Raw genomic sequence first — 23,669 nt, forward strand, 5'->3', positions numbered from 1 at the left:
GGGTGTTTTCCATCCATCCATCCTCAGCATCACATTCCGGGCTCTTTCTCTTCTGCCTTCTTTCATTCACTTCCCTACAAAAGGAACCTTAGAACCAATTTAAATTACCCGTCCTGAACCCTTATCATTCTTACAGAATTGAAATTGGAGTCTTGGTCAATTGTCATGATCACACATTAAAACTAGTTTCTTATATTTTTGCATTAATCCATTATTAATTCCTCCACCAGGAGGTTGGGATTTCACTAAGGGATTCACATTATACTAACAGTTACAACAATTAAAATATTTATTAAGTAGTCCAGAAACTATTCTCCTTTTAACAGTAGCCAATCATGAGAAAGCTGAGACAAGTGTGATACTAACTAAATAACAGAATAATATTCCCACAAACCCTTGACCTACTTGTCCTCACATTATCACAAAGAACTAAAGGACCCTGACTTGTACAGGAATACCTATGCTAAATCCAAAGCCTAATAGCTTTATCTTATAGTAACTTAAGATGTTCCAGAATCAAGTATTTAATAGATTTGTTGTTGTATCTTCAAAACTTTTGATTATTGAAACTTGTCACCAAGAATAGGGACAAAACTGTAATGAGGGAACCATTTTCCCCAACTTCAGAATGTCAGTTCTGGGCAAAATGTATACCAAGCTGCAATCTGCATTGAGCCCAGCTCAGAGTCTGCCAGGTGTCCCTGGGAGGGTCGAGTCAGGAGAATCCTGCCTCAGCTCATGCAGAACAGTCGTTCTCCCGACCTTCCATACCCATACTTCACAGGCCTTCCATATCTGTACCTCATAGGGTCTGGCATCATGGATCGGTGGCTCAGATAGCTTGGATAGCCTTTCTTAATATCCATGCCTGGAGTTAGCAATCCCATCAAATCTTAAATAACAAGCTCCAACAATCGATTTAAGATATTATTATAATCTCACATTGGTTAAGGAATATCTCTATAGTGAGCCTCAAATAGCCTGTATTCATTTCTATATTTATTCTTGTTCATAAAAATAAAATCTCCCATCAGGTTTATAAATTATTGCTCTAATAGATTGGCATCTACTTCCCAAGATTCCCCATCTTCCTGTAACTATGCTTAATCTGATCTCACAGTAAAATTTCTCTCAACTAAAATGTCTCTGATTTAATCCCAACAATTAATTCAGTCAGTGGCATTAATACCCAATTACACTTTGAAATACACTGGGACCCCATTACATATACACAGATATAACTTTTCTACAGTAACTTTATAATCCCAATCTCAGTCCATGGGATAATGATTCAATATTGCATTTGTATTCTTATTTCCTTTTTTCTCTCAAATATGATTGAGCTATTAATTATAAAATCTAGTTACAAATCTTTCTGTCTTCCTTAATACTTCCTCACACCCTTCTCAACATACTTAAACCATCTGATACAAAGGTATCCATACCAGTATTTAGAGACAGGAGGGGCTTGGAAATCCCCATTTGTCCCCAAACTTTCTTATCTTAACATCAATTTACTCTCATTAAGTTGCAGTATACTACAAAGATTTACCAGGACTCACATACATAAGGGATTCCCTTTAACATCTTTCCCTTCACAATTTTTTTTTTTTGAGCTCTTCCTGGTAAGGCCGATTGTTAGATATCCTTTTACTCTTTTGTACATAGACTTTGCTGCTTCTCAGTAAGTCAAGCTTATTGTTTAGGAGCTTCATAATTAAAACAAGCTCGCTTTCCCAGGCAGTTTTACAACATCATACAGTAGCAGGGGGACTGTTCTGAATGAGCAGAACTAGGCAAAATAAAGTTTTCATCCAGTCTCTTCCTTTCCACATACAACAATTAACAATTTTAGTTTTTAGCATTAAAACAAATTCCCACAGTTTTATCAAATTATTCTGATTACAAACAATTCACTACAGATAATAATTCAATACATTAATGGGCAAACTTCTCTACCTGCTGTCCCTCTCTCCCTGCTTCCTTTCCCAGGACTTTTCCCAGGAAGATTGCTTCCCCATCCTGGATTATAAAATTTTCCTTGTCTCTCTAATCTTGTGTCTCCCATATTGTTCCTAGTCTTTCCCATAAAACTTCTGAAACTACTTCACTATTCTGGAACCGATAAACACCGCTCTAAATCTTAGGGTCTGTTTTTCCCAGCCTTCCTGTCAGGAGACTCACACTGCTTTATTAATACCATTTTGTTTACTTCCTTACATATAAGACACTTCATAGATTTGTTGATTGACCATTTCTCTCCCATCAAGCAATAACCAACAGCCTTGTTCATTTTCAGTCTTCCCCAACTTAATTAAATTTTCCCTTTCAGCTTCTATGAACACAAGTATTGCTTTGTCTTAGGGATTCAACACATCCCTCTTCATAGATGGACAGGGCGGCCTCCTTATCTTTCTTGTCTGCTAACCTGTTCTCCATCATCTCATACCAAAGATCTTATAAAACATTTCTTCATAAGAATATTTCCCTTTTTCAAAAATAGTTTATGCTGATATCATTAACTACTATACAATTCCTAAATTCTCTGGTCATAAAATCTTTCCCAAATTAACAAAATTTATACAAGGAGGTTTAACAGGTCTTTTCTTCACATAATTACCTTTCATGAGCATAGTTTTGTAAATACTTGATTTATGCAATAACTCCAAATAGCTCGGTTAACAATCTTACAAGTTTAAACAATCTTAACTGAAACTTTCTTTTAATACAACTGTTTACCTGTAACAATATCATAAATAAGTATTACGTACCTAAATTTAGACTTTGAAAGCAAAAGTAATTACCAATCTGGTGATCTTAAAACTCCAGTTTTGAAGTTACACAGAAGTAAAATCTTCTTGATGCTACACAACTAATCAACTTATCACTAGAAATCAATTACATTGATGGAATCTCACATAGATGGTGATTGTAGTGATCCATAAACCTTCAAATTAACATAAATACATCCTTAGATGAAGCAAGCTTGAAAACTTCATCCCTATATTTTTTTCTGAGGTTTCTCATTTGCTCAAAAAGAATTTTACAAAAATGCCTTTCCAATTCACTGTGCAGGGAATCATTCATTTCATCATTACTAATGTGGAAACTATAACTTTAAATCACTGTATATTTCCAGAATAGCCAAAAAGTTAAATAAACAATGAGCTATCACAGTAAATCTCAGCAGTATTATTACTACCTGTTTGTATCCCAAATGTAACAGCTTTAAATCATTGGATATTATAACATAAAAAATCCAATTCACGTAAAATAAACATTTTAACATAGGGTTAGCAGAACATAGCTGGTTTTACATAACTTTTTCTCCATCTTTTAGTTTCAACAAAATTCAGATTGAAAACTGCTTTATGTAACAGCATTTCTGGCTCACAGTGGTCACTCAATTTTTACAGTATAAGAGGATTTTACAATTTAGATTGTACAATTTAGAGATACCATAGTAAAACAATGACATTATGACATTAATTGCATTTCCAATTCATCACATACCAAAATTATTGATAGAAAATTAGGCTTACCAAGTACAGAGGCTTTTCTCCTCTCCCCACAATTGCAAAGCCTGGTTGTGGACCCAGGGGTTTGAAAGGAGGGGGGGTCATCTGCATTTTTAGAGGTGGGGGCTTCAGGGTACCCAGGGCTGTTGCCAGTAGGGCCCCTCGATATAGCTGCTATGCCTCCCCCCATCTTTTTCCTTTTTTTTTTTCAAGTGGGGGAGGGTAACTCAAATTCCTTACTACTCTTCAGCACTCTCATTCCTTATCTGATCTGGTGAGAGAGGCTTTAACAAAATCTGCTCAAATGTTTTTAGCTGTTCTAACTTTTACTCCCATAAATTTCACTTATGTGTCCACTCTTTAGAACTTCTTTGAAAGTGAGAGCTTTGAATCTACCAGTTGAGTGAGTGGGACCCTGGTGTCCCCTTCTGTGCCAGAGAGCTCAAAGCTTCACCCCTGAGGTGTCTCTTTTACAGATCTATGTATTTTCCTAATTTGCCCCAGTGCCAAATACTATATATCTTTAGCATTGAATCAGGAGTGGCACTCTTCAGAAATGACTAGAATGTATTTAGTTGCCTTTCAGTTGCATTCTGATACACAAAGCTTTCTTCTTCTAGATGAGGCAGGAAATAGTTAAATGTTCATCTGCCTTGATCTGCCTCCCTTTCTCATGGCCTTCTCCTCACTCCACTTGGCCAGAGTGGAATGAAGAGGAAGAGATTTTTTTTAAACTTTTAAAAATCTTAAAACTTCTGTTCACACCTTCCAATAGCAAATAACTTATACCTCTCTTAACTTCTTACCCATGCTCCTTCCTTTGCTACATACTTAAACTTTCTTACTTTTCCTAAAGTCTACTCATCCTTCTGTTGAGCTTTGATCAAAACCCCTTTAAAACCACATATACTTCATTTCTTTTTTCTGATTCTGACCTGACACTTCTCCTACACTCTTTGACTTGCATTTACCATCATATAACCTAAACAAGACAATATTTGCTTCTCTTTCTCTCTCTCTCTAGCCTGCATTCAGCTGCAGGGGAAGGGAGGAGGAGGGAAAGATAACAGCATTCCAAAGAAATGTCTAGCAGTCTAGCTTCAGTTTAAACCTTACTCATTCACACTCAGTCACACTCGTTTCCATCCACACTTACATAAAAAAGGGCCCACACAGACAGACAGAGGTCACTGCCTGGACTTGTGAAGAACCGGTCCACACACAACCCAAGATCCCTGGGGCTGAGGAAAGTCTCTCAGCAGCTGTCCCCTAGGAATTTTGGGAAGCGGCCCTCCTGGTCCCTACCCCAGTCACGACAGGGCAAAGAGAAAAGACACAGAAAAATTACACAAGAATGAAACTAGAAGTAAATCCCATTAGCGGCTTCCCCACTGAAGGCGGAGAGGGTGAGTGGACAGCTACACTTACTCACCCCACAGAGTACTCACCAACCACACTCGGATCCGATCCCCCTCCCCAGCAAAACTCACAAGCCACTGCCACGAGACCTTACGGCACTCTCTGGGAGTCTACCCAGGCTCTCAAGGCCTTCAATAGCTGGCCCAAACCCATTGCTACCCTTGAGACCTGGCCTCCCTGGCTGCCTTCCAGAGGACTTCTTTCCTCCTCTGAGAGTCGAACAGGGAGATCCGCCTGTGTGTAATGGGAATATAAATTTGGAAGATCTTCCCTGCCCCTAGGCTAAAGTGGACCTGAAGCCTGGGGTGGGGGCTTGTTTTTCAGTAGATACTTTTTGATTGGCCAGTGGGTCCAAAAGGTTGTTACATTCTCTGAGCCAGGAGAAGGCTCAGAGAATATAACATAATGTAATATAAGCCCTGATGTGTAGCTTTGTTTTGGGGGCTCACTTTGAGAAGTGTTCTGTGATTTGATCTGGATTCTGGGAAATCGTTGTCCAGAGGGCCCTCCCCCTTGAAAAACCCAGATGTGGAAACCCAGATGTTGACTGGGTATGGATGTAATGGTTGGACAGTTTGGAAATCTGTCTACTTGATCTGTTTCTGTCTTGATAATTCTGCCTGTATACTTTGAAGTTCGGGGTGCTGACCTTTTTCCCCTGAACTAGGTGAATGATACATGTTTGACTGATTAAAGTAAGCTTGTTAACCCATTTTGAGTTGCTTTCCTTTATCAAAGCAGATCCAAGAACCTGTATGGGCAGCAAACCCTGAGGACGCTTGGGGTGCTTGCCGCTACACCGTGACAACTCGGAGGGGAGAAAAAAGGAAAAGAAAAAAGAAAAAGAAAACAGGATGCTCAGGCATTAAAAAATGGGTTTAATCCACAACACCTGGCTGCCTTAGGTAGTGAGAATCAGAGGGGCTGAAACAAAAGTGATTTCGGGGTCACCTCCCGTCTGACTCCCGATACCTACACCACACCGTGCGATGGGTGGCTTGGTCACGGAGAAAAGCAGCCAAAGGCTAATCTTGGTGGGACCTCCAGTGAAATGACCCAAGCCATGCCAATAGTTCTGAGCATCAGTTTATTGAGCTGGCCAGTGACAGTCTCCCAAGGAAACCTTAGGAGAACTGCCCCAACCATCCCATCATGAGAGGAGGAATATTTAAAGTCAAAAACTGCAAAACGGGTGTGGGGAGTAAAGTTAGTTTGACAGTGGTAGATAAACATGTCCGTTATAGCCAGGCCTTGATCTGGACAGTTGTATAGCCCTACCCTGACTTATCGGGGGTCCCAGACGTCCGTGTCCTGCCCTGGGTCATTCTGACATTTTATCAGGAAGTATAGCAAGGTCTGTCTTTCTATTATATCGCAACAGAGGGGCCACTGGCTAGGCATGTACTAGTTCAGGAAGAATTCAGTAATTTTCCAAACTTTTTACATACAGGGGCTTAGTATATGAGGCCATGGGCATTTCACTATGTGGTGGACATTCAGATACAGAGAAAGAAATAATCCTATTTGTAAGGAATTTTCATTCTGATGGGGAAGACATGCATAATTATATATCTATCTGTGGCATAAATATAAGGGGAATAAATGCAAATATATACAAAATAGCCGAAATACAAAGTAGTTTGAGAAGAAGACTATCAGTTGGGGAATCAAGAAAGGTTTCATCCAGAAGATGGTTCTTGAGCTTCATCTTAAAGCAGACCTGCACAACTAGGCAATAGGAAGGAGCCAGAAATAAAATAGGCTAAATTTCTTTGGATTGCAGATAGATTAGACTAGAAACAGACTAATGATGGTTGAATGTTGCAGGTAACCTGACAAACAGGTGAGTGTGCAGTGACAACCCCACATTTTCTACAGGCTCCCCAAAATCCTTTGGTGGACTGCAAGCAGCCCCACCCTATGTTGTGCAAGCTTGTCTGAAAGGAAGAAAGAGATTCTATGAGGTATAGAAAAAGAGGGAGAATATTCCAGACATGTGGTATGGCCAGTGTAAAGGTATGTAGATGGGGAGATAAAGAACCATGTGTAGGGAATGAGGTGAGAGATGAAATGTCATTTCTGAGGAACAGAGAGGCCAATTTGACTGGTTCATAGAATGTGGGGAGGGTTTTAGTATCTAGTTAGGCTAGAAAGATAGGTTGGGACTAAATTGTATAGGGATTCCCACAATAAACAAAATAATTTGTATTTTATTCTAGAGGCAATAAGAAGCCACTGAAATTTATTGTGTAGGGAAGTGACATGGGCTAATTTTCATTTTAGAATGATCACTTTGGCACTTCCATTTACAATGGATGGAATGGGGAGAGATGAGGTAGGGAAACCAATTAGAAAGCTATTGCAATAATCCAGGTGAGAGGTATTGAGGACCTGGACTCAGGTGGTATTTGTGTGAGAAGAAAGGAGTCTGACATGAGAGATTACTGCGGCCAGCTTGGGGGTGTAATCAATAGTCTGTTTATTACAAGACCAATTCATACAGAGCCAAAGATGCAAGGAACTCACAGAGTTTTTATGCCCCCCCCCCCAAGGAGAATGTAGACACCCCCAAAGAATGCAGATAATGTAGAAAGATCCTATATCTAAGAAATGCAAATAATATAGAAGGATCCTCCCTTAATCCTGTTTACTATTTACCCTTGCTTAAGGTTAGTTACTTATTAGGGTATTATTCTAGGACCATATCCCGGGGCATAAACAAAAAAGATTACACATTACAGGCCTTCTTGCTATCTGCCCGGGAACCTTTGCAGATAGCTGTATAGGTCAGGGGGAATATACCTAGTGAAGTCAAGGGACCCGGATATGTTCCCTTCATAATACATCCTCTTACTTGTCTGCCCTGTAGCCTTTCAGATAATAATATAGGGAAAGGGGACATTTCATTAGCGAAGTGGAGAAACTTCTGAAAGTTTGCTACAAGAGATACTGTGAAAGGAGATATAGCAAGACATGGCAACTGATTAAATATACAAGGTCAAGGAGAGTGAGAAATAGAGGGTAATATGAAGATTATGAACTTGGGGTCTGAAATAATAGTAGTGCTTTTTAAAGAAATAGAAAATTTTAGAAAAAGGGGTAGCTTTTTTGGGGAAAGATAATGTTTAGTTTATATTGAATTTGATATCTCTCTGGGACTTTCAGTTTGAAATATCCAACAGAATAGGCAGTTGGTGATATGGCACTGAAATACAGGAAAGAGTGCTTCTCTGAGACATTATGCTTGAGGCTAATACTGAAAACCATGGGAAAAGAAAGAAAACTACAGATTATCAGTATTTTTTTTATCATAATTAATGTCTTAAAAATAGATTTAGAAAAAATAGCTATCTGTAAAGTACTTTGATAAAAATCAAGATTTTGTGATAGAAGTAAGCTTTAGCTGAAAGAATAGTGTTGTGGAGACCTACAACTAAAATAATTCATGTTATTATTTTTCTATTACAGGTAGGTGAACATTCCTCAGACTCAAAAATACTTATGGGAAAGGGAAACTATGAATTTATAAAGCTGTATATAGAACTGAATACTGTACTCCAGATGTTTTTTGACCAGGACAGAATACAGTGGGACAATTACTATCCTTGAATTGAAGGAGGTAGTGCCAAGTAAAATCACCTATACTTATAAGGAGCTCTCTGATAGAATTTCCATAGGGATTTTCTCTTGGCCCCATGCTCTTTAATATTTTAATCAGTGACTTGGATAGTTATTGATAGAATGTTTATCAAATTTGCCCATGTATTCTTCCAGAGGAAAGATGATAGAATCAAGATTCCAAATAATGGCAGCAGGGTAGAATTAAGGATAGATTTAGGAACTGGACCTCTGATTTCATTGATTTAGAGAATTCCCTAGTAAGGAGACTCCTACCACAATAGACTAGCACCTTATCTGCAATAGAGTCTTTTTTTTTCCTTTTTTTTTTTAAGCAATTGGGGTTAAGTAACTTGCTCAAGGTTACACAGCCAGTTATTATTTCTGGGTGTGGTGCTGAGTATCTGAGCCTGGATTTGATCCAGGTCATCCCGACACTGGAGCCGGTGCTCTTACTTGCTGAGCCACCTGGCTGCCCCTAAGCAATTGGGGTTAAGTAACTTGCTCAAGGTTACACGGCCAGGTGTTTCTGGGTGGGTGCTAAGTATCTGAGCCCCAGATTCGATCTCCAGGTCTTCTCAACACTGGAGCCGGTGCTCTTACTCGCTGTGCTACCTGGCCGCCCCTGCAATAGAGTCTTAAAAGAATTCTTTGAAAAGGAGGTGTTAAGCATGCACCCCTCAGGCTACATGTGGCCCACAGCACTCCAGAGTGCAGCTCAAACCAGACTGAAATGTAATTGGGAAATGTTTAACAAAATAAGTAATAATATGATGAAATTTACATAATGTTAATATGTGGTTTTCTGAGTATGCTTCTGCATATTGATTCAGTTTTAACATTACCTATGTTTTGTCATTTTTAAAAAATTTGTTTAATATTTTCTACTTACATTTTAATCTAGTTAAAGGCATTATGAGTGTTATGAATTTGGCAGTTCAGTTGATACCTTTGATCTAGGACAGTGAGACATTAAGATACTTAACCCAGAATCATGCAACAGGAATGTGTCAGAAGCAGGACAAAACCATGTGTTCCTGGCTTTTTAAGCTGGTTTTCCATCCACTATTGTGCAGTGCCTCTCAGAATCATAACCTGAATCTAATAAGGTGAAATTTAATAGAAATAAATGTTAAATCTAAAACTTGGATTCAGAAAGTCAATTTAAATATTTTCTATGGAGAAGACAATACTAGATTAAAGTTTGTCTAGAAAAAACCTGAAAGTTTTAGTGGACTAAACTCTCAATAAGTATCAACAATGCAACATTATAGCCCAAAAAAGTAAAAAGCCAATATAATATTAGTTGCTATTAAGAAGCCTTGTGTGTTGGTGATGATATGTGATAATAGATGAAAGGTGATAATCTAATATTCTGACTAGTCAGACCACACCTCTAGTATTCTATTCAATTATTGGTACTACATTTTAGGAAGAACATTGACAAGCTGGAAAAAATCCGGAGTAGAATGTTCTAAAGTGAGAGTCAGAGAACTATGGGCCAAATCTGTCTTACCACCTATTTTTACATGATTCACTAAGAGTGTCAAAATCATTCTTAGTCCAAGGGCCATACAGAAACAGGCAGCAGGCCACATGCTTTGTTGACCACTGTTCTAGATAGTGAAGACCCATGTGAGAATCAGTTGAAGAAACTAGGGCTATTTACCTGGAGAACAGAAGACCTGTAGAATGCATAATAGCTGTTTTTTTTTAAATTAGTTTATTTATTTTTAGTTTTCAGGATTCACTTCCATAAGTTTTAAATTTCCTGCCCATCCTTCCCCCCTCTCTCCCTAAGATGGCATGCAATCTTATATAGGCTCTACATATACATTCCTATTAAATTTATTTTCACATTAGTCATGTTATATAGAAAAGTTATAATGAATGGGAAAAACCATGAGAAAGAAAAAAACAAGCAAAATGAAGAAAATAGTCTGCTTTGCTCTGCATTCAGACATGGCATTTTCCATCATAAGTCCTTTGGAATGTTGTAGGTCTTTGCATTGCTGAGAAAAGTGTTAAGCTGTTATTATATTATTCTCCTGGTTCAGTTCACACTCAGCATCATTTCATATCAGTCGTTCCAGGTTTTTCTGAAGTCTACCTGTTCATTTTTTACAGCACAGTAGTATTTTGTTACATTCATATACCACAATTTGTTCAACCATTCCCCAGTTCATGGGCATCCCCTCAATTTCTAGTTCTTGGCCACTACCAAAAGAGCTGCCATAAATATTTTTGTACGTGTGGGTCCTTTTCCCATTTTTATCATTTCTTTGGGATATAGCCCTAAAAGTGGTGTTGCTGGGCCAACAGGTTTTATGCACATTTTTATAGCCCTTTGTACATAGTTCCAAATTGCTCTCCAGAATGAGTGAATCAGCTTACAGTTCCACCAACAATGAATTAGTGTTCCACCTTTACCACATTTTCTCCAACATTTATCATTTTCCTGTTTTATGTTAGCCGATCTGATAGATGTGGTGTGGTACCTCAGAGCTGTTTTGATTTGCATCTCTCTAAACAAAAGTGATTTAGAGCATTTTTCCATATCACTTAGATAGCTTTACTTTCTTCCTCTGAAAATTGCCTGTTCATAACCTTTGACCATTTATCAATTGGGGAATGATTTGTATTCTTGTAAATCTGACTCAGTTCTCTATTTATTTTAGAAATGAGGTCTTTATCAGAGATACTAGTTATAAAAAACAATTGCTGTTTTGAAGGATTGTTATGGTAAAGAGATTAGACTTGTGCTTTAACCCCAGGATCAAAAATCATAGATCTAGAGATGGAAGTGACCTTGGAGAGTGCAACTAGAGCAATGAAGGGGTGGAAGTTGCAGAGATTAACTTTGTAATCTTATCAGTGTAGGTACCATTTCCATTGGAGCAGATTTTAGCCATCTGTATTTTCAAGTGTGTGTGTGTGTGTGTGTGTATTTGTGTATAAACTAAAGGGTTAACTCATCTACCTGTATGCTAGTAATGAATAAATAATGGTATTAATCGTGATAATCATAGCAGCTGACATTTCTGTAGTACCTTATAGTTTGCAAAAATGTGTGTATGTATGTGTGGTATCTTGTCCTTAAAAATAGCCCTATGAAATAAACATTGAAAGGGGTGGCCAGGTGGCTCAGCGAGTAAGAGCACCGGCCCCAGTGTCGGGATGACCTGGGGATCGAATCCAGGCTCAGATACTTAGCACCGCACCCAGAAATAACTGGCCATGTAACCTTGAGCAAGTTACTTAACCCCAATTGCTTTTTAAAAAAATAAACATTAAAATGTTTTTTTTTTCCCCATTCCATGGATGAAGAGAATGAGACTGGGGAAAGTTATTATGTTCACACAGCTAATTCTAGACGTGTAGACCCCAAAATGTGTATTTTCCACTACATCACAGCTGCCTACCTTTTTAAGCAATTACTACTCTAAACATTACCACTATTAAAACCTTCAGAATATTACTACTTCACTGAATTCAGGATTTCATCAGTTTAGCTGCCTTGTGTGACACAGATAGAGATGGCTTCCCTTTAATAGACTTTAATAGTCTTTGAGATGCTGTGCCTGACTGAAATACTGGTCATCATATGACCAATATGGTCATGAGCCTTTCTTAGATACTAGTCATGCAGTTTATTACCAGGCTCAAACTTGAACCTTGATGGATCTGCCAGAGCTTATGTGGTTTGCTAGCACAAGGATTCAAGAACTCAGAGTCATAAAAGACAGCATGGTATATTGCATATAAGACTAGCTTTAGAGTCATTAAGACCTGAATTCAAGTCTTGTCTCTTAACACAATTACCTCTTTTCATCAAATTGACAAAAATGATAATAAAAAGTCAGTGTTAAGACTGTGGGAGGACAGATGCACTAATATGCCATTGATGAAATTGTGGATTGTTCCAACCATTCTAAAAATTATTTTAGAATTATTCAAAAAAAGTCAATAAAATGGTTCTACTCCTTGACCCAGCAATCCCTAATGAACCATATAGTTTCAAAGACATAAGTGATAGAAGTCTTACCTCTAGCAAAATAATCATAACATCAGTCTTTGTGGTAGCAAAAAAACAAACAAAACAAAAAACAACAGCACCCTGGAAACAGAACACGTTCCTATCCATTGGACTGAATAAATCATAACATGACTATTAATGTTATAAGCCATTACTGCACCAAAAGAAGAAGCAAAGAGAAGAAATTCAGGAAATTAGAAAGATTTGTATGAAATGATACAAACTGAAGAAAGCAGAAATGAAAACAGCATATTTAATGATAATACTTTTTAATGTTTTTTTTTAAACAGCCCACTCAGATGAATTTTAATCCACAATCTTGGTCCTAGAAAACTGATTAAGGAAACACCTTTCTGCTCTTGGTAGGAAGACTGGGATTAGTGTTACAGAATGTGATACATATGTCATACTCTTGCAATGTTGACTGACTTTCCTTAAATGTTCTTTGTTACAATGCTGGGGGTAGGGGGAGGGTTAAGGGAAAATCACAGTAATGTAAAATCCAAAAGATAACAGCAGTAAACTACTAACCTATGGTCACCATCATTCCACAGTAAGGTATTGAAGTAGAACTTCAGTAGAAACAAACATGTTGTGGGTTTTGTATCACAAAATAAGACAGTATTGCTACTTATAGGCTTAAAATGAAAATGAAGAAGATACTAAAATAAACTGTCGGTTTTTTATACTTTTATTTTTATTGCTTCTGGCTGCTAAAAGAAATAACCATTTAGAAAGTCGGGGATGGAGCAATTCAAAGATGTGTGGGTGTGGGGATGAGTATTTTTTATTGCAAGAAACTTTTGAAATTCCTTGAACATAGATTGAGTTTATGTGTGGTATTGATAGTTAAACTGATAAAGATGGAATCAAAAAATTCTAGAAAGAGCCCCTTTAGATGGTGTTTGCCAGAATATCTCACAATGAAAGAATAGAGGGATGACTGCTCAGAAAACAAAAGGTTGATTGTTTATCAAAACCATTATTGGAGGTGGAAATTGAGACAGCATTATAAAGGTAAAATAAGGAGAGAAATACCATCAAGTGTTTAGTTATAGATTTTGAAACTGACTACCTTTATGCTTCCAAAATATAATTCAAAGTTCAACTTAGTTCCAAAGTACATTTCCTTCCTGCTGCACAGTGACACATATGATGAGAATTTATGTGGTCTTTTTAAGGACACAGTGCTGATCGGCTTGTGGAGGGGGTGTCTGTTCCAGCATGGCTGTTTCTGTTAACGTAAGGTGTTAACATGAAAAACATGTAGAACAGATAAGCTGGAATAAACTATAAATATAATTTGCAGAAGCTTAAAAGTAGTTATAAGTGATTCATTATACAGTTTTCATACCTATAGTTAAATTTGAAAATAATTCAGCCTTCAGGTAATTTTACGATACTCTGAAATAAATATTTTGCCTTTTTTTGCTATGTTTTTTTATATTACAGAATTGTTGCATGTAATTGTTTCTCTTTTGTTAGGCCATCTTACTCATGGGCACTTTAATATTCAAATTACTAGCCTTTCTAACACTCTTTTCTCGAGTTACTTGAATTCATCAGGCTCTGTGACTCTCATTTTTACTCTACATCTGCTATCTAGGTGAATGATAACACTATAGACATCATCATTATTATTCAGAACTATACCCTTTCAGAGATCTTGACCTCTCAAATACCCCTTTCTGACTATAATCCCCTGCCCTTCTGCATCTCCTATTCACTCATTCCTACCAAATAGCATCCTAATTGTGAACTTCATTCCTTTCATCCACCTGACTTCTCCCAAACCATGACTCACTTTTCTCCATATCTAATCTTTACCTAATGGTCAGCCATTTCAATAATGTCCTCTCTTCATCCTTAAATTTCCTTACTTCTACTATTACTTATCTGAGTCTCAAGCAGGGTCATCAGAGGATGAAATCATCATCTTCCTTTACTTTGATAACCTTGCCACCTGTGCCTTTAACCCTATCTCTTCCTTTGTCTGTTGATCATCTTGGCCTACAAATATACTTACACCTCTTCTAGCCTATACATGCGCGCGCACACACACACACACACACACACACACAGGTGAGTAACTGAGTTCTGTTAAGGATGTAGAACATGGTAGTTGAGGAATTTAATGAACTAAGAAGTTAGGGGGTTTGATAAAATGTATAAAATGCTTTCTGCCCTTAAAAGCACTGTTTAGATGTTGTTGTTATTATTTGAGGGTATGAGACAAGGAGATCAGCCTAAAGGCTATTGCAGTAGTCGAGGTTAAGGTGATAAGGACCCCTTCCCTGTGGGTGTACCCTTAACTGTGGCCTAGGCTTTCTTCTCTGTTTTTGATAAGCATCTATAATGACCTCATCAGCTCAGAAAGATATATTTATCATCTCTGTGCTTAACTCTATGGTGTATGTTTCCAGCCCTAATTTACTATTTACTATACATTTCAAATGAGGTATCCTGTAGGCATATGGGACATCTGGGTGGTTTAGTGGATAGAACAGTAGGCTTGGAGTCAAGAAGACCTAAGTTCAAATTTAGCCTCAGACACTTAATAGCTCTGTGACCCTGAGTCAGTCATTTGTTTGCCTTAATCCATTGAAGAAGAAAATGGCAAACCACTCTAGTATCTTTGCCAAGAAAACCCCATGGACAGCATTGATGTGCTGTGGTCCATGAGGTCATGAAGAGTTGGATACAACTGAACAATAACATAGCATTTCAAACTTGTATAAAACTGAACTAATTATCTAACCTAGGGACAGGAGTTTTACTTTTTTGAGTGTGTCATGGACCTCTTTGGAAGTGTGGTGAAGCATGTGGACCCTTTCTCAGAATAATATTTTCAAATACATAAAATTAAAAAAAGAATTACAGAGGAAATTAATTATGTTGAAGTAGTTATCAAAAAATATTTTAAACAAATTAATGGCCCTCAAATTAAGATCCTCTGAACTAGATTGTGGAGAAAAAGGGATATAGATTCAAGAATTGTATAGGTATGTGACAAGAAAGCATGCTTATTTAATATGGGAAATGAGGAGAGCTAGGAGTGACAATGAAGTTGTCAATATCAGGGACTAGAAAGATGGTGATGACCTTAATATGGTAATTTAGAGAATGTAGATGTTTTGTGAGGAAATGAGTTTTGGACTCTTGAGTTTAAGATGCTTATATCATGGTGGAGATGATTGAAAGGCCCTTGATGATAAGGGACTGGAGCTCTACGGGGAGAAATTGTGGCTAGATAACTAGATTTGAGAGGCATTTGAATAATGCTGATGAGCTGATAAGATTACTGAAAGCAGTATCAGAAAAGAAAAAAAGGATCTGGGACTAATGAGCCTCTGGGAGGGGTTTTATAGAAGAGGAGATATGGATGATAATTCAATTAAGGAAACTGGGGAGGATCCCATCCTGCTGGTAGGGGGCTACCTGGAGAAAGTAACAAAAAGCTGAGGAAGATACGAGTTTCTAGGAGAAGGGACTAGTCAGTTGCATCAAAAGTTGTAGATGGAGGTCAAGGTTAAGGACTGAAAAAAGACTTGATATTTAGCAGTTAAGTGATTGATGATGGTAAGAGACAGTCCACTGTGAGTGATTGTTGTGGAATGAAGATGTAGGTCATAGGAGTTTGACAAACCAAGAAGTAAGGGTATTTTAAGTTACTTCAATCAAATAAATTGAAGTTTCAAAGTTAAAAGGGCAGGGTTTGGGGAGAGACTGAATTCTGAGCTTCTTGAAATAAGGGGGAGAGACCTGGAGCTGGTAGATAATAAGTATAAGAATCTGGATAGAATATTATATCTAGATTGAGTGAACTTCCAAGGAAGAGAGCGTGTGTGGAAGGTGTTGAATAAGGAGCTGAAATTGTGCCTAATTCTCCTGGCTAGCCCAGTGTCACAGGTTACGAAGGAGTCATCTAGTGCTGGGGAATGGGAACAGATACAGTTTTCAGGGAAGAGCAGGTTTGTGTGACTTCAAAGACGGCTGTCAGCATAAAGCTCTGTTTGGGGCCAGCCAGATATAGAGGGTTGAGGTGAAGTTTTATTTGCTCTTCAGCCAGTAGCCAGGGTTGCTCTGTCGAGACCAAGGAAATATCCAGAGCTTAGTGTTTTAGTTCCCCCCAAACTTGAGGAGCCAGTGTCTCTGGACATCCAGTTGTAAATAACATGGAAAACATAATTGATGATGAAATGTAGAGGATGTTTCATGAAGCAGGAGTGAAGTATAGCAGATGGACAGCCCAAGTCTTCTACAGGTTTCTGTGAAGCAGTAAAAAGGCCACCAGACCACTGTGTAGATACTTTATGGAAAGACATGAGCTAGGATTGTATAGGATGAGAAGGCGTGTATCCTATACAAACCTGGGAGGAATATTGGAGGCAGTCACTACCCTGCTCTATTATCTTGGGACCTCAGTGATTGTTCTGTGTTCTTCAATCAATTCCACAATTTATTTTTTAAAAATTTAATTCTTGGGCCAGTTAGGTGGCACAGTGAGTAGAGCACCAGCCCTGGAGTCAGAAGAACTTGAGTTCAAATCCAGCCTCAGACACTTAATACTTACTAGTTGTGTGACCTTGGGCAAGTCACTTAACCCCAATTGCCTTCCTCCCTCTGGAAAAAAAAAAAGACAAAAAAAATTATTTCTCCATACTGTTACCAAGTCTCATCTGCCTTCTAACTCTGGAAATTCCCTAAATGCTTGAGGCCTCCTTCCTAAAACATCCTTTGAGCTCTAGTAGCCCATTGTTCAGTTCTTCCCAGAACTTCCAATTGAGGAAATAGGACAGCCATCCTTCTTCAAAATTGTAAAGCATTCCAGAAAAAACTAAACTTAAACCAACACGTTACATCATTTTCCACAATAACTTCTAAGTGGCTATAGTGTGCAAAAAAATTCTGCATTGGACATATATATCACCTCTCTGTTACTGGGCTCTTTAAGCATTTTTTAATCATGTCCAACTCTTTGCGATCCCTTTTAGAGGTCTTGGGAAAGATGCTGGTGCGGTTTGCCATTTCCTTCTCTAATTCATTTTATAAATAAGGAGCTGAGACAGCCAGGTTTAAATGACTTACCTAGGATCATACAACTAGTATGTGTCTGAAGCTGGATTTGAACTCAGAAGGATATGTCTTCCCAATTCCAGGCCCAGCCCTTTATCCACTGTGCTCCCTAGCTGGCCTCTTATTGGTAGATATTATTGCACACTTAATGGACTACAGTTTAGTGTAAACATAACCTTTATATGCATTGGAAAACCAAAAAACCTCCTGTGGCTTTATTGCAACATTTGCTTTATTGCGGTGATCAGGAACTGACCCCACAATTTCTCAGAGGTATGCCTTTTGCATTATATTTTCTAAGACCTGGAAGCTCTAAATTTTGGGTGTCTTATTCCTTGGGTTTTTCATTTTGGAGTTTCTTTTAGGAGACAACTGGCAGATTATTTGTTTTCTACTTAGATACTCTGTATCTAAGAGATTTGAGTGGATTTTCTTTTAAGATTTCTTGGAATATGATATTTAGACTCTTTTTCAGTCATGACATTCAGATAATCCAATGATTTTTCCTTCTCTATCCATTTTATTTTGGGGGGAAAAGGCAAGGCAGTTGGAGTTAAGTGATTTGCCCAAGGTCATACGGCTAGTAAGTGTTAAGTGTCTGAGGCCAGATTTGAACTGAGGTCCTCCTGACTCCCAGGCCATGCTCTATTCACTGCACCACCTAGTGGCCCCAACCTTAATAGCTTTCTGCCACTGGAGATTCACAGATGTGGTGTTATTTTTTTTTTTTTTGATGTATTGTTATTGTTATTGTTTTTTCCTTTAAAAAAATCTGTTTATGGGATGGCTCTCTGGGAGGAGTTAGGTGAAATTAGGTGATTTTAAAAATCTAAAGATATCAATAAAAATTACATCTAAAAAGGAAGAAGAAGCAGTACAGCTTTGAAAACCGCGTTACATTTATTATATAACTACCAAAACAAGCTCTGTATAATAGCCGTGCTTCATTTCACCTCTTTTTCTGTCCACCTTGTGCAAATTTTTGTTTTATTTGGTATTTAAGTTCAGAATTAATATTTTAAAAAGAAATAGATTTGATTTTATTAATGGGAGAGACTTTAAAGAAGCACTACTATATGCTATGCAGCTGTACTAGGCCTTTCTATATGAGTTGTAGCTAAAACTTACTGTTTTATTTATGCTTATCAGACTGTGACCTCCTTGAATAGAGAGACTGTTACCTTTCTACTTATATCGCCAACATTTAAGACTGTGTTTTGTACATATTATGCACATAATAAATGTTTTTCCTTCATTTATTCATACTTATTTATAGTCTGCAAATATGGTCCCTCTAAATTATCATCTCTTCTCTAGGCTAAACATTCTCAGTTTCTTCAGTCCTTGATAGATTTAACTGCCAAATTATCATTATTAAAGAATGTTGTTTTAGTGATGTTTCATTATATATTTATATATCATAAATTATACATTTTGTCCACTTATGTTAATAATACTGATTCCTCCTTAGTTGCATTTAGGTCTAAGGTTATGACGGATGTAATAATAATAGTTAGCATTCACACAGCACTTTAAAGTTTGTGAAGTTATTTACAAATACCTCATTTTATCCTCACAACTACTCTAGGAAATAGATAGTTTTATTGTTTCCATTTTACAGATGAGAAAACTGTGGCAGGGAGTACAAATGACTTGCCTAGAGTCATACACTAGTAGTGGTGGTGGTGGTGGTAAATGCCTGAGCAGAATTTGAACTCAGGTCCTCCTGCTTCTGGATGCAATGCTTTAGCTACTGTAGCACCTACCTATAACAAAAAGCTTGTATACCAACCTTACTAATATGGAAATATGTTATACATCACTGCATATATCAAATGGTTTGCTTTCTCAATGATGGGGGAGGAGAGGAAGGGTGGGAAAGAATCTAGAACTCAAAATTTTAAAAAACAAATGTTAAAAATTGGTTTTCATGTAATTTGAAAACAAAATATTTTAAAAAATTAAAAAAAACTTGTGTGTGCCATTATTAAATGTATTCTCATTTAAAATGGTATATTACTCTTCAGCTATGTAACTGAAGAGAGACACTTTTTATAAATAGTCAAAGAATATGGAACATTTGAGCTGTCTAAGTGTTTACTTAGAGTATAATTATATAGAGTACTTGATAAAATACAAGGCCTAATGGATTTTTGTTTTTCATTGAAGTTGGCCTTTGTCGGAGTTTGATCCAAGCCAGATTCGACTAATCGTGTATCAGGATTGTGAAAGAAGAGGGAGGAACGTCTTGTTCGACTCTAGTACTAAAAGAAAAACTGAGGACATATCTGTGTCGGTGAGCATGTTAACTATTTGATTATTAAATTTAGGATAAATGAACACAAAGTATTTTTCATTAGTTACTGAACTGTGATGGTACCTATGCCCTATTTTAATTCTTCTTCTTTTTGGAGGGGCACTTGGGGTTAAGTGACTTGCCCAAGGTCACACAGTTGAACTCAGGTCTTCCTGACTCCAGGGCCAGTGCTCTAATCACTGCGCCACCTAGCCACCCCTATTCTCTATTTTTAAAATTCTAAATTCTGCATTCCAGAACTTAAAAGTCAGTGGTAAAGCACTTTGGGACATCAAATTAATGTCTAGTATCAGCATACTGGAATTTAGAGTCAGTGGTAAAAAACTGGGACATTAGTTTAGAAAATTTTCAATTTTAATTAAATTAAACTTTCCAAATTAAAATTCTATTGTCTCCTTCCTTGCTTCTGTTTGTCCTTCCTTCCTTCCGTCCTTCCTTCCATTCTTCCTTCCTTCTTTCCTTCCTTCCTTCCTTCCTTCCTTCCTTCCTTCCTTCCTTCCTTCCTTCCTTCCTTCCTTCCTTCCTTCCTTCCAAACTCAGTTCAGGGCTGGTAGTCTTATCCACTGTGTCACCTAGCTGCCTCTTTTTTTATCTTTCAAAATGAATCTCATCTATAGCCAGTCATTAAGTATTTGTTTAATGCCTGCTATGTGCTAGACACTATGATAAGTACTAGGGATGTGGAAGTCAGTACAGTCCCCTGCCCTTGAGGAGTTCACAGTCTAACGGGGGAAACAACATAGAAACAAATACATACGAACAAGCTGTATATAAGCTAAATAAGAAATAATCAACAGAGGCCCTGCCTCGAATTAAGAGGAACTGGGGGGAAAGGCTTCCTGTAGAAGGTGGGATTTTAACTGGTACTTGAAAGAAGCCAGGGAAGCCAGGAGACAGAAATGAAGAGGGGAGAGCATTCCAGGGTTTCAGAACATCCTGAGAAAATGCCTGGAGCTGAATCATGGAACAGCCAGGAACCCAATGTCACTGGATCAAAGATTACAGGAAGTATAAAGTGTAAAAAGGCTCAGGCATTGGAGAGCATCAGGTTATTAGGAAACATCTCAAGCCTGGTATCATTTGCTGAAACTTTTCTAGCTGCTCACACAATACAGAATAATTAATCATGTACATAGTGCTTTAAGGTCTATAAAGCTTATCTGCATATCTAGATATACATAATGTATATATACACATATACATTAGAGCTTCATCTGCGCGTATATACACAACACATAAATACCCATACATATAAATATATATGCACATATGTGGTGTTGTTTTATTTAATCCTCACAACAATCCTGTGTGGGTGCTGTCCTTATCCCCATTCTACAGAAAAGGAACTGAACTTGAGAGGGATTAAATGGCTTGCTCAGAGTCCCACAAGTATGAAGTATCTAAGGCAGAATTCAAGGCCAGGCCTTCCTGACTCCAGATGTAGCTAGCACTCTATTCACTATACCACCTGGCTTCCTCTACTGAAATCTTTCAGATTATCAGTTGTTTTCCAGGTGAAAATATATAAAAAAAAAATTCTACTTTGCCTGTTTTGTTCATCAGTACTATGTTTGATTTGGAAGGGATGTGAATTCTACCTTTTGAAAATAATTCTTCTTTAATTTTAGAAAAGTAATGTCCATAATATTAAATGGAAAGTCAAGTGTTATAATTCATTTTTCTTGTCGCATTGTTCCATCCCTCCTGTACTAAAACAAAAGAATAAGCAATTTGGCCCTTAGAAAAAAGTAGTAATAGGGATCTTGGGAATTTTAAATGTCAGTCTTGAATGTGTCTCATGAGCTTTTAATGATTACATCTAGCTTCTCTTTTACATTTGATATTTATATAAAAATAATTAAGTAGCAGTACTATACTAGATTTGTAAGCTCATCCTGTCAAGCATAGCTTCTTATTTACTTCTTTTTTTTTTTTTTTTTTGCTTTTTGGAGGGGGAAGGCAGGGCAGTTGGGGTTAAATGACTTGTCCAAGGTCACATGGCTAGTAAGTGTTAAGTGTCTGGGGTCAGATTTGAACTCAGGTCCTCCTGACTCCAGGGCCGGTGCTCTATTCACTGAGCCACCTAGGTGCCCCCTTATTTACTACTTTCTCTTCCTCTGGGCTGAGCATTGGGTTTTTTTTATGTGTTAGTCAGTTAAAAGTACTTTCTGAATGAATGGAATAAGTAGAGAAGATAATCATACATATAAGATAGTAGTTTATTCTGAAGCCATGCTAAATGAACAGAATAAAATTTTTAAATGATAGAGCCAAGACTAGATTCTTTTATCTTCTGAGTTTGTAATTCTTCTTTTATACTGCTTTGTCTCTGCCAGGGACAATATTCTGGTTGCATTATAAATGAGAATTCTTCATTAATAAATCCACAAATTATGAAAAACCAGTCTCAGCAAATGTACAAAAGCTTAGAAGATGGCTCTTGGGATAAAAAGGAACACCTTTTGCACTTAGCGCAAATAATGAAATTCTAAGGGAGAACAGTAAAATTTTATCAAAGGATAGCTGAGGCTTACTGAATTTACTTAAACCAGGGAATGGTATTTGAATAGCATAACTACAGCTATCTTGGTTAAGCAGACAATTTTTAAAGAAATGCTTTTAGTATTTCAGTTGAAGGAAGGCTGTTATAAAAATTCATTATTTTGTTGAACTTGTGAATGAATGATATTTGTATATACTTAGTGTATTTTCAGTTTTTATATGATAACCTATATCTTTTAAATTTTGTGTTACAATATGATATATGTTAATTGATTAGATTTTGTTATTTTTGCAAAAATAGTTCAAGTATTCACTGAACAACTATAAAATTTTGAGAGCATCACTTTTTGAAGCTAGACTTTAAAAATGCTACCAAGTGTATTTGTGTCCTGTGTGATCTGACTGCTGTTAGTTCACAAGTAAATAATGTGCCTCATTTGATGCTGAAAATATTGAGTTGTGGTTTCTCTGAAAACTATGATAGCCAAATAGATTTAGTGTGCCTTCATCACATGATGCTTTGCTGCTCCCAGGACATTTTTTGTGTCAAAGGTAAAATGCAAAGCTAGTTTGTGAGTTACTTGTGTAATCATATGATGATTCTTATGTATGCTATACACAAGAACAAAAAGCTTTGCCTTGTTAGCAGATTTGCGTATCATAAAAATTCAGCAAATTTCCATGATTTGGAACAATATGCTTTTTAAAGTTGAACATTTTGAATGTGAGACAGACTTAAAACTTGCAGGTCTTGATTCACTATCTAGAATGTGAAATGTGCCTATGGCTTAGATTTGAAAAAATGTACAGTGCTGTTTCCTTTTTATAATTTTAATAAATAATAATAAATAAATGCGTAATAAATATTTTTGTATTTATAGATTGAGCTATTTGTATATGAGAGAATTCTTAAGATATCATCAGGTTTAGGCATGATTGTTCAAAAAGAAGGTTAGAAGACTCTTTTCTTTATATAAGTTTATAAGCAGTCTTTAAGAACCCTTGGGTACAGACTCAAAGGTAGGACTCCCAGAAAGAGTTGTTTGCCTGTTACATGGCTTTCCAATCCAGAAGCTTTCTCCTCCCTTTCTACCTTTTTCTACTTAAATATTGGTCTGCCTTAAAGTCTACCTGTTTTGGAGGGAGGAGGCTAATAAACATCCTATCATTTATTCATTCATTT

General features: G+C 37.2%; 1 protein-coding gene across 3 annotated transcripts in view; it reads left to right on the top strand.

Moving 5' to 3' along the window:
• The window catches only part of FNIP1 (folliculin interacting protein 1), a 175,971-nt gene that overhangs the window by 80,052 nt on the left and 72,250 nt on the right, over positions 1 to 23,669 (top strand). For all 3 annotated transcript variants that reach the window (XM_069091827.1, XM_069091824.1, XM_069091826.1), the window contains exon 2: positions 19,837 to 19,963. In XM_069091827.1, coding sequence (XP_068947928.1) covers positions 19,837 to 19,963 — 127 coding nt within the window. The remainder of the gene's footprint in view (positions 1 to 19,836; positions 19,964 to 23,669) is intronic.

This window comes from Petaurus breviceps, unplaced genomic scaffold (assembly GCF_028583685.1).
Source record: "Petaurus breviceps papuanus isolate PSGF00001 unplaced genomic scaffold, PetGlider_PUasm1.0 189, whole genome shotgun sequence".
NCBI classification, from domain to species: Eukaryota; Metazoa; Chordata; class Mammalia; order Diprotodontia; family Petauridae; genus Petaurus; species Petaurus breviceps.